Below are 12,368 nucleotides of genomic sequence, written 5' to 3' on the forward strand. Positions count from 1 at the left end.
TTATAACATTCTAAAACACAATAATTATAATATTCGAATTTAATTATGGTCACTAAATGTAGAAAATGGATAAATACTCTCTATAAATAATTGTATAATTAAAATGCTTAATTGCTTATTATATAACATAGAAATAATGATATTGAATACTCCTTTTGTCTCTTAAAAATATATTTATTTATTTTTATTATATTCTCCAATCATATTATTTTATTAAATATATTTAAAATAAAAGTTGTATATTTTTAAAAATTTTTTTATATAAATTTGATTCATCATAAATTTAAAATACATAAATTTTTTATATATTTATATTTTAGATGCATAATGTATTGAATTTAGATAAAAATTTCTCTTATAGTAATTTATGAGATTATACTAAAAATTTAATTTAAAAAGAAATCTTTGAATATTTATAATTTCCTAAAACACCAAACAAATGGATTCCTTTTACAGTATTTGTGGAATAGCAATCGCGAATAAATTGACTTGCTAATGCAGCTTTGAAATGTGATGCTGATTATAAGAAGTTTATGATATTTTGAGAGTGATATGTTAATTCTCTTTAACGACACTTTGCATAAAAAAAAAAAAAAGTATTTATCTCAGATCAACTAAAGTCTTCCACAAATTAAAAAAAAAAAACCAATATTTTAATTAATTTCAATGAAAATTCAGAGGATGGCTCATGCGGTTTAGACTTAGAACTTTTAAATAACTATTTAATTTTAATTTTGTTAACTATATAATTTTTTATAAAAATACTTATATTATATTAAAAATTAGTGCACCTTCCACTCAAAATTTTATATAAAAAATAAATAAATATTTTTTAATTAATAAAGTAAACAATTTTCTTTTTTTTTTTTTTATACCAGCCCTTCGTATGGTAGAGGAGGGCAGAAGAAGAAGGCAACGAGAGGTTCGATAACATGCGGTAAAACTCGTGGGATGTGGTGGATATCTAAACGTGGGTCCACCAGATCAAGTGGTCCCTACAGTACTGGACAAATTAAAAAGAGGACAGAACACAATCTCTCACCGTATTGGACAGTCACAAAAGCACCCTCCTAGGTAACAGCCATACGCCGCGCAAACCCACTTGCTATTTCTCTATCTCATGAAATCTTTCCTAAAATGCATGCAAGAGAAAACTCATATAGGGATGGCAGTAGCAGTCTTCGTCTCCGTCTGCGAGTCAATTTCTTTCTATATATCAGTCTTACTCTCCATCTATAACCCTCATACTCAATTTCTTTCTATTGATATGCATAAATGCATTTACCCAATCAAATCTCTGCACGATATCTTCTTCTTCTTCCTATTAAAGATCCCGATATTCGCTCCATAACTTAATCAAATCATTAAAACCCTTCACAGTTCCAAAACCCTTGCTTTTTCTTTCCCTCAACCCTTTCAATCTCCATCCCTCGTCTTTCTTTATCCCATTCTTTCAACATTGAAACATGGAGCAGAGAAACAACCGTTACCAATTCCAATCGGCACCTTTTGAGGCTTCCGTTCGCCACCTTAATCAACGCCATCGGCGGCCTCAAACTTCCTCACAAAACTCTTGCCATGATATCATTGAATCTTTATTTTCTCGCCTCAGTGTCTCTCATCATAACGGCCAACCTTCGTTTCTGGCTTCTTATGGTGATCTCTTTGTTGGGTCAGCTCTTGATCATCCCTCTGTAGCCGGACAGCCGATTTCATTTCAAGGCATGGGACAAAATCTACAGAACAATGGTGTAAACGCTTGTCTGTCTATGGGATTACATGATTATGTAAGTTATCCTGATATGCTTGGCTCTAATATTGATTTCTGGGATAGTTTTATTCCTGACGTTAACGGACTCTTGAGGGCTGATTCAAGTGGATTTTCAAACGGTTCCATAAATGGCTACTATCTGCCAAAAAGCCAGAATTCTGTTAGGTCTAGTTTGTATAATAAGAGGCCTCATCGGCTGCAAGAATCTTCCAATTACTTGCCTTTGGAGAATTTGAGGGGTAGGATTTTGAGATTTGCAAAGGATCAAAATGGTTGTAGATTGTTACAGAGCATCCTTGGAAGCGTAACGCAGGAGGGAATTGACATGGTATTTTTGGAGGTGATAGACTATGTGGGTGAGTTAATGCTGGACCCATTTGGGAATTATGTCGTTCAAAAGCTTGTGGAGGTGTGTAGTGAGGAACAGAGGACTCAGATTCTGCTAACGGTGACTAAAAGCGAATTTCAACTTGTTAGGATTTGTCTTAACATGCATGGGTATGTTTATTTCGTTCCTTCAATTGTTTGATTTGCATTGCTGGGAAATATACAAAATTACAAATTTGCAGACTATAATTTTAAATGGACACATGATATCTTGATCTTTTGGTGTGTATTTACTGTTTGATTCATCTGTTTGTTTTCGTTGATAGAACTCGCGCTGTACAGAAGCTGTTGGAACGTATTACCTCCCAACAGCAAGTCTCTGTAGTTATGTCAGCTCTAAGCCTTGGTGCAGTTGCACTGGCGAAGGACATGAATGGTCAACATGTAATCAAACATTGCTTAGAGCATTTCTCTGATGAAAACAATAAGGTGATCTTCAATCCATAACCCCCCAAAAGTGAAGTTTATGTTCCTTCTAATTTGTTTTGTGTCCCGTTCCCAAATTGTGACGTGCCGCTATGTCAATTAAGTCTGTAATCGGATGATCTGAACTCTCTACTTATTATTTTTCATCACTACTGATTAATTTACTCATTCTTTTTCTAATCCAAAATTTCTCTATGCCATCCTCATTTTATGCCTTGAGATATGAAAGAATTGAATTTTATTAATTGAATTTTATTAGTAATTGCCTTGTTGTTGCAAGTGGATCTTTGAGTAGGTGTTTGGATAGTTATGCATCAAGAAATTAATATATACATGAGGATATCAGATATACATTTTTCTCATGATGAAAGAATGATGGGTTCTGACTTCTGATACAAGTCTATAGAGTTCTAGGACAATTTAAGTTGGCCAATATATAGTCCTGATAAGAAGTTGGTCAATTTAGGACATTTGTGTTACACTGAATGTCTGATACTTCTATATGGTCTACTGTGATATTCCAACATTTTCTAAGAGGGAAGGCAAAATGATTGGCTGAGTAAAAAAGTGCTGGTTGTTTGCATAAGAGATAAACTGTTTCAAATGATACTGGCCGTGGCTTTTGAAATATAAAGTACTATCCCAGAAGATTTCAAATCAAGCCAGTCTCTCCTTTTCAGCATTTCCTTCTTTCTCCTTTCTGAAATGGCTGAGTGCTTCACTGGCATCTGAGGGAGGATAGGCATGATGAAATTAGTGGTCTGAGCTCTCTACTTTCTATGGTATACTTGATTACTCATAAAGAGGAAAATTTCATAGAATCTCAAATTGACTTGTTAGTTGTTATCTGAGCATATTCTTTCTCCTTGGAATTATATGATCAATTTCTGAGCAAACATTTTAAATTGCCTATCCTTTTCTTTGGAAGCATAAACCATCTACTTGTCTAGCATTAATTTTATGTGCTTAAGGTTGAAAAGTTGTAGCATTAATAGTATTAGACGCAGCATCTTCTTAGGCGTCTTGGCAAGCTAGGTGTTCGGTATTTTATTTTCTCTTTTCTCCTTGAACAAAAAGTTTTAAATACTTTTATCAAGAGCACATAAATTATGACATCTTAGATATCTTGATGGCTTATTATCTTTCCCCTGCTGTTTGTTATGTTAACTGATCTCTTGATTACTGACGAAATGGGGATTGAACATATTTTGAATTGCAAATCTTATAGTCAGATATTGAAAAAATAAAAAAGATAATATGAACAAAGAGCTTTATTTAATTGTATGATCTCCAAGACTTCTTAAAGTTCCCTTCTTTTGTACCTTCTGATTTACTTTTGAATCAAGAAAATTTCTCCAACCTGAATCTTTGGTTGCAGCTTGAGGTTTAAATCTAAAGATTATTACAATTCTATAACTTAATTTTGTTTGAGAGCTTAGGGCAGATCAACATGCACAATACGACATCTAGTATCTACCATTAGAATCCTTATTTGTCTTAGCTTTCTAATTTTTTATTTGAATCTGTAGATTTGAAAATATTTAGTATGCTTCTTTGTGTGACTATGGTTTAATCAATTCTTATTTTATCTGTTATCATAAATCTGGCATCATGAAGTTTCTGATGGTGCATTCTCTCTGGCAGTATCTTCTGAATGTGGTGGCGGATAACTGCTTTGAAATTGCAACAGATAAAAGTGGATGCTGTATACTTCAACAATGTGTTGAATTCTCTAAAGGAGAAGCTAGAGATCGTCTGGTGGCTGAGATAACAGCAAATGCACTACTCTTGGCAGAAGATGGATATGGGTTTGTTTTAGTACTAAACCTAGTCCATGTTTTTGTTTGTATTCGGATCTTAACAAACTTTATATTTTTCTTTTTCTTCTTGCCAGCAACTATGTAGTACAGCATTTACTGGGATTGAAGGTCCCACAAATCACAGCAAATCTTCTTAGACAACTTGAGGGGAGCTATGCTGCTCTTGCCTGCAACAAGTATGGCAGCAATGTTGTGGAAAAGTGCTTGTTTGAGTCAAGAGAGGAGCAATCTACCCAAATTATTTGGGAGTTGCTAGGGAGCCCAAATGCTTCTATGCTCCTTGTGGATTCTTTTGGAAACTATGTCATCCAGTCTGCATTATTAGTATCTAAGGTCAGATATTGGAACTCTCACTTTATATATTTCAACTGTTGTTTTCTGCTGCTGCAAACTAGTTTAATTCAGGTCTAACAAAAGCTCATTTTATGTTATTGAGATTTCTGGGCCAATGTGTTTGACATAGGTTATTGGATTTAATTCTTAAATTTTCTCGTTATGCTTTTCCTAATCAGCACTCAAACTTTTAATGCGCAAATTGGATTTCCCAAATCAAACTGCTTGAATGAATCTAGACCACATACTGAACTTCCACTAGTTCTCTGTGTCACTGTATAGGAAGCATATTTATCACATGATGAATTGAGGGCATTTTATCTTGATTTTTCAGAATGCATGTCACTAATCTTTGTTCAATGGAATGGTGTAAATCAGAGTGGATTATGGATCTTGGAGTCACTACTATTTCTTGAAATGCTTAAGTGCTGCTTAACAGATCCTTTAACGAATTAAATTCCTTTATCCTTGGTGCTGGAAAAGTAAATTACTTCAATCCAAACATATAAATTAAACCTGATGAGACCATGCGTTCACCAAACAGCATCTCTACTGCCGCTTCATGCATTACTTGTGTAGGTCTACTTATCTTTTAGCATGTGAAGTGTGGTTTAAGGAAAAAATGCCGGGTAGGCTTTTGATCATCTGTTGTGACTTTATTCCAATTGTCGCACAAGCGCAGGGACCAGTCTTGAGAGCTTTGCTAGCACTGATTCAAATAAACATTCCAAGAATGCGCAGCAACATTTATGGCAAAAAAGTGCTTTCTCGGCTCCGCAGGAAGAGGCTGCCATATCTGTAGACATGTGCATTTTTGTGGAAGTACTTTAATCAAAAGAATTCTGCAAATGTAAGTTCCAGGTGTATGATTTTGTTGTTTTCAATTAGCTGTTGTTGAGTTTGGTTCATAACCGTCCTTGTATGCTTCAGCAAGGTGGTGGTTATGTATTTGTAGTTTGTCACTTATAATTTTGAGATGTGGAAGGATGTAGCATTGGAACAAGGTGGTGATTAAAGAAGTGATGGACAATCTGCTCCTCAATAGGAACTAACTTGAATTTTGTGTATGCTTCCCAATAAAAAGGGATGATACAAGTGATTTTTTACAGGATTTTTTTTTTCAGATAATCCCACTGTTGCTTGTGATACGTTTGTACTCTAAAAGTCCATAATTATTTCATTTACTAAAGAGCAGTTTGATTATCTTCATGTTGTTCTAGTTGCATTTTGTACATTGTTTTCCTATTTTCTTGTTGAATAATTCAGGTTGTTTAATGTAACCAAAATCTCATGTGCCCCATGGCTTCTGACTTGTCAACATTGAATTGCTTTACCTTTACAGCCTGTAAGAAGCAAATCTTTTCTGTTGCATTCTTAAGCATGAGAAGCTTTCTGTCTTTTGATTTTTGAAGCTATTTCTGAGAACTTATTAACAAACACCAGGCCACACACTGAAGTTGAAAATGGTTATGTGTCAGGATGCTTAACTAACAATATAAGCGCTTATTTCGCACGCATGGCTACGCATATGGGAAGGTTCCAATTTGGATTTGGTATTTAGCAGGCAGGAAATTTCGTAGGTATTGAACTGTGGCATTTATTTTTGAATGTACCGATTGAAAATAGAGCTCCATTTGATTTCATGGAAAGTAACTTGTATGTAAAAAATGTTTTTAATATAAATTGTTTTTTAAAAAATGAAAATATCTTTTATTATTTAATTGTGATGTTAAATAGGAGTGGGTACTATTTAGCATGAATGGAATAAACTTAATCAAATTATTTTAATTCAGTAATTTTGTTTGGTTTTTATGAGATTTAATTTGATTTGATTTTAATTTTACAAAATTTTAGTTATTTTAATTCGATTTGATTTTACAATAAAAAAAAGTTTAATTAAACTAAATCGAATCGAAATTAGTTTAAAACACTATGTTTTTAGTTTTAAGGTTAATTGTATTTTAGTTTCAATTTTTCACGACAAATCCCTTCCATTCTCTCAGTCCCTCACTCTCGCAACCATGTTCAGACACCCCCCCTACCCCCCGCTTTGAATGATGCTTCTCCTCTCTCCTCGCGTCGCACTCACTCTTCTCTTCCATGAGACTACCATGGTACCACATTTGTCACTCTGTCTCCTCCTCCTTTTGCAACTTGCAGCCTCAATCTTTACTCCACCTATCCACTCTTTATCTTTTGTCTGTTGGTTCTTCAGTCTCACTCTTTCAATTCTCATGTAATGTTTATACAGATACATGTTATTGCTTGATTTGTGATTTGTATAATTTTATATTTGTGCGGGATTCTTGATTGTTGATGATTTAACTTAAAATTTGATTTAGGGTTTGTACAATTTCTGCTTTCAATTGATTTTTAATTTAGGGTTTGTGCAATTTGTAAAGGAATTTTAATTCAGGGTTTACTCAATTTTGCTTACAATTGAGTTTTCATTTGCTGCAATACAATTAACTGCAGGCTAATTAGCACTGTGCGTTTTCGTTTGCTGCAATTTTTGCTTGCAATTGAGTTTTAATTGAAATTACATTTGCAGCAATTGGTACAAAGCCTTTAAGCCCAAACAATCGATTTAAACCTAACCGTATTAAATTAGTTTTGTTTAGTTCAATTTAATTTTTTTAGTATTTTGATTCAATTTGATTTATAATATTTATAAATTTGGGTTGAAAATTCAATTTAATTTATTTTGAGATAAATATTCACTTCTATTTAAAATAATGAAATGTAGTTTATATCAGTGTATAACTATTTTTATATTTTAATAATAAAATTTTTTCTGTCACGACCCAACCTATGGGCCGGACCGGCACTAGGACCTGGGCCAGCTTAAAGCCCCCGAGGCCCGTAGTAAGCCTAACTATTCCTCAAATCCATAACCAGGCCCACAATTTAGACCCAATATGCATATAAGATAATTTAAATTAAACTGTTATAATTTCATTTTGGGCCAACTTAGCCCATAACTTTTCAGAAAACTAAAATCAGGGGAGCCCAGCTCAACCCTATTACCTCATTTATAACCATTTAAAACTCATAAAATTTTTTTCTTTTCATTTATTAATATGAGAACTTGAATTCATACAGTCTCTGATAGTCTTAATGCTACTACTAGCACATGCGGAGTCCTAAATTATAAATTTAGAGAATAATAATACAATTAAGTAATCTTTTCATAACCTGAGAGGAAAGGGACAGGTTATTCTGAAAAATGTCTCCTCCTGTAGCCTGGAAAAATGTGGTGAACAGGAGTGAGCGTTCGACTCAGAGAGTAAAATATCAATTTTAACCATAATCTCTATAACTATCTAAAACTAATGCACCCTGTAGAGTGAAATGCAACATCAACATCATTTTCACATCATAACATCAAAAAGGTAATTTGGAGCACTCACACACCCTGTAGTATCAATCATAACATATGGGGTGATCCCTATCTGACTCTCTTAAATCCAACTTTGGTGCCGAATGACTCAAGCTCGGACTTCCACTTAATAACCAAATCGAGGGTCCCAGTGAATTACTCAAGCCGTGACTACCCCTCGAAGGATCGGGTCCCAGCGAATTACTCAAGCCGTGACTGCCCCGTCCTATCCATAGTCCACACCACATCACACGCACGCCAACGCACGCACACTGCTCCAAATTACCACAACAACATCCATGGCACATCAACAGTTATGAATGCAACATAAATCGTGCCTAGAGTTTAACTACATAAATATATGCATATAAGTGATGCATGGGCATGCTTGAACATATAATAATATCGAAATTACAATTAAAATTAATATTCTACTCACAAACTTGACGACAAATTACTGTGGGGTGGCGGAGGAAGAAGGTCATCAGCTCACCTGACAATTATATTACAATTATTTAATACAATCTGACTCAATACAAACAAAGAAAAAGACCAATTACGTCCTAAGTCGTATCGAAAATCCGGCAGAGTTTCCCCTATACCTAGGACCTACCCAACCTGCAAAAGGGTTCAAAACACACTTCTATACTCACAATCCATATATCCACAGTTTAATCATATCACACAGCCCCTCCTGGGCCCATCAAATCAGTCATCTATCACAATACGCAAAATTTCAATTTAGTCCTTATTATTGATCATTTTTGTAAAAACTGCTCAAATAAGCTCTAAAAATTATAAAACTCTGCCCCGCGGTCCTTATAAATATTACTAAGCTATTGCAAAAAGAATCGTAATTTTCTAAGCTACCACGAATATTTTATGGATTTAAGCACTAGAAAATTACGAAAAAGTAAGGTTCGGGTTTACCTTTGCCGATTCCAACTTCGGGAACGCGCTCGGGATGCATGACAATGGTGGGCTAGCCAAAACCTCGGTCCAATTCGGAGACTTTTCCGGTAACGGGTCTGTCTGGCCGGAATTTCGCAGACCCGGTCAACTGTCGAATTTCCGCGAATCGAGGATACCTACACGAAGCCCAATAATAATATATAAAAAAATCAGGGGTGTTACATTCTTCCCCCCTTACAGAAAATTCGTCCTCGAATTTTACACAAGGCAGAATAAAGTACATGATTACACATTGAACAGATAAGGGTACTTGCTACGCATGTCCCGTTCTGACTCCCAGGTGCACTCTTCCACTGGCTGACTCCTCCACAAAACCTTAACCATAGGGATCTGTTTTGATCTTAGCTGTCTCACTTGGTAGTCCACTATGGCTACAGGTTGCTCCTCAAAGGTCAAGTTCTCTTTTAGCTCTATTACATCCTGCCGTAGTACATGGGGAGGATCTAGGATGTACTTCCTGAGCAGGGAGATGTGAAATACGGGATGAACGTGAGAAAGGTTGGGTGGTAGTTCCAACCGGTAGGCAACTGCTCCAACTCTATCAGTAACCTCAAAAGGTCCAATATACCAAGGTGCCAACTTGCCCTTCTTTCCAAATATCATGACTCCCTTCATTGGAGAAACCTTCAGGAATACATAGTCGCCCACTGCAAACTCCACATCCCTCCGTCTGGGGTCTGCATAACTCTTTTGCCTACTGAAAGCTGTTTTCAATCGTTCCCTGATTAAAGGAACTATCTCTGAAGTGTACTACACTAGGTCTACATCATGCACCCTCGTTTCTCCCATTTCTGTCCAACACAGAGGAGACCTACACTTTCTTCCATATAGTGCCTCATAGGGTGCTACTCCTATGCTGGAATGGTAACTGTTGTTGTAGGCAAACTCCACCAAAGCTAGTTGATCATCCCATCGACCTCCAAAATCCAAAACACTCATGCGAAGCATGTCTTCCAGTGTTTGGATTGTCCTTTCATTGTCCGATGCATGCGAGGGTGGAAAGCCGTACTGAAGTTCAACTGTGTGCCAAGTGCCTCCTGCAACTTTCTCCAAAACCGAGAAGTGAACTGGGGGCCCTCTGTCAGATATTATGAAAGCTGGAACTCCATGCAATCTGACGATTTCTCAAATGTAGAGTCGGGCGTACTGTGCAACAGAATATGTAGTATTCACAGGCAAGAAGTGAGCTGATTTGGTTAAGCGGTCTACAATTACCCATATCGAATCATACCCTAGCGTGGTACGAGGAAACCCAGTCACAAAATCCATAGTGATCATTTCCCACTTCCATTCTGGGATAGGGAGCTCTTGCAGCTTCCCTGACGGTCTCTGATGTTCAAACTTCACCTTCTGACAAGTCAAGCACTTGGACACAAAGTCTGCTATGTCTCTCTTCATGCCATTCCACCAGTAGCTATCTTTCACATCATGGTACATCTTGGTGGAACCTGGGTGGACATTGTACAGTGTATAGTGTGCCTTTCGCATGATTTCATATCTGAGATTGTCCACATCGGGCACACATATCCTAGAACCTTGCACTAGGGCACCATCATTGGCAAATCCAAACTCACCACCTTCATCTTGCTGTACTCTTTCTATGATCTTCATTAATTGTTTGTCTCTGTGTTGGGAAACTCTAACTCTATCTCGCAAGTCTGGCCTCACTGAAAAATGAGCCAACAAGACCCCCTCATCTGAAAGATCTAAGATTAAACCTTGATCCATCAACTCATGTACTTCCTGAATCAACAGTCTCTTCTCTGCTGAAATGTGCGCCAAACTGCCATAAGATTTTCTGCTTAAAGCATCTGCTACTACATTGGCCTTCCCAGGGTGGTACTGGATGGTGCAATCATAGTCTTTCAGAAGCTCCATCCATCTCCTCTGTCTCAAGTTTAAATCCCTCTGTTGGAAGATGTACTTCAAACTCTTATGGTCGGTGTATATCTCGCACACTTCACCATACAGATAGTGTCTCCAGATTTTTAGTGCAAAGACTACAGCCGCCATTTCCAAATCATGGGTGGGGTAGTTCTGCTCATGCCTCTTCAGCTGCCTTGAAGCATAAGCCACTATTTTTCCATTCCGCATCAAAACACACCCTAGGCCAACTCTGGAAGCGTCACATTACACGGTGTATCCTTCACCGCTCATAGGTAGTGTTAACACAGGGGCAGTGGTTAGACACTCCTTATCCTCATCATTATAACTGACTCTATCGAGCTCTCTTCCTGTCCTTTGCATCTTATCCACTTCCCTTTTCCTATTTTTGGTATTGTTGGTATCTTTTCAACCTGCTGTACTTATTCCTTAATTTTAGTCCTATCTCATCCTTACACCTTTTCCTTCAAAGATGTCTATCCCATCATCAACTTTAACTTTCTTTTTATTTCTTAGTCTTATCTTGAATACTAGTTTCATTACTTCAAGAATTCTAACCCTATGATTTACTCCTACCAGCACATTCTTCACCTTATGTAACACTTATAATTACCCATAGAAATTTTTTTTTTTTCTTGTATCCCCTTTTTTCCAACTTAACTATCAGAACATTATCATTCCCTATCAGCCTTAGTAGGAAATTGCTTATCCTGGATGAATATGAGCCCCATAAACTATAAGTTCCATCTGAACTAACACGGCTGTAGGAAATATGTGTCATGCCTTAATTCCAAACAAGATACTTCACGTGTTCATTCTCCTTAATATAATCATATATACTGCCCATAGCTTTCTAAACTTCAACCTCAAATTACCCATCAGTAACAGTTTCATCTATTGAATCTCATCCATAAATAGTACTTCCTCCAGCTCATAGTTTAAAACAGTTGCAAGCCTTAGTAGCTAACTCAATTTAACTCATGTCATTACTCTGTTCGTCCTTTCATACTTAATACTAGGTATGCACTTCTTGTCATTCTCATATCAGAAATTATGTATGAATTTGTGCCTACTAAACTCTCAATAACTAGGTCTCCTTGACTTAGTTTACATTCCTTATATAACCTTCTAGAACCAAAAGCACAAGCTAAACTTGAAAAGAAAGAAAATATCCTCTTATATTCAACTACACCCGATTGTCATATTATAACGTTTCACCTAAGTTTCTTGGTCTTTCTCTCAGAATTTCATCATCTCCTAGCACAATTATGCTCTACCTATAAGGTATCATCTGTATGAACCCTTTCTGTACCATTTTCCTTCTTGACATAATATTTTATAATTTATTAACTTTACTTATACTCGACCTATGATTCATATCTATCATCGTTTTTAT

At 36.1% G+C, this 12,368-nt stretch overlaps 1 protein-coding gene across 1 annotated transcript; it reads left to right on the plus strand.

Moving 5' to 3' along the window:
* The first annotated feature begins 1,117 nt into the window (after positions 1–1,117).
* Positions 1,118–5,940, plus strand: LOC110639992 (pumilio homolog 12). The gene is made up of 5 exons (XM_021791124.2): positions 1,118–2,269; positions 2,425–2,587; positions 4,229–4,392; positions 4,479–4,737; positions 5,420–5,940. The coding sequence occupies exons 1-5, from the start codon at positions 1,467–1,469 to the stop codon at positions 5,537–5,539; spliced, it is 1,509 nt and encodes a 502-aa protein (XP_021646816.2). The 5' UTR covers positions 1,118–1,466; the 3' UTR covers positions 5,540–5,940.
* The last annotated feature ends 6,428 nt before the right edge of the window (positions 5,941–12,368 follow it).

This window comes from Hevea brasiliensis, chromosome 12 (genome assembly GCF_030052815.1).
Source record: "Hevea brasiliensis isolate MT/VB/25A 57/8 chromosome 12, ASM3005281v1, whole genome shotgun sequence".
NCBI lineage: Eukaryota > Viridiplantae > Streptophyta > Magnoliopsida > Malpighiales > Euphorbiaceae > Hevea > Hevea brasiliensis.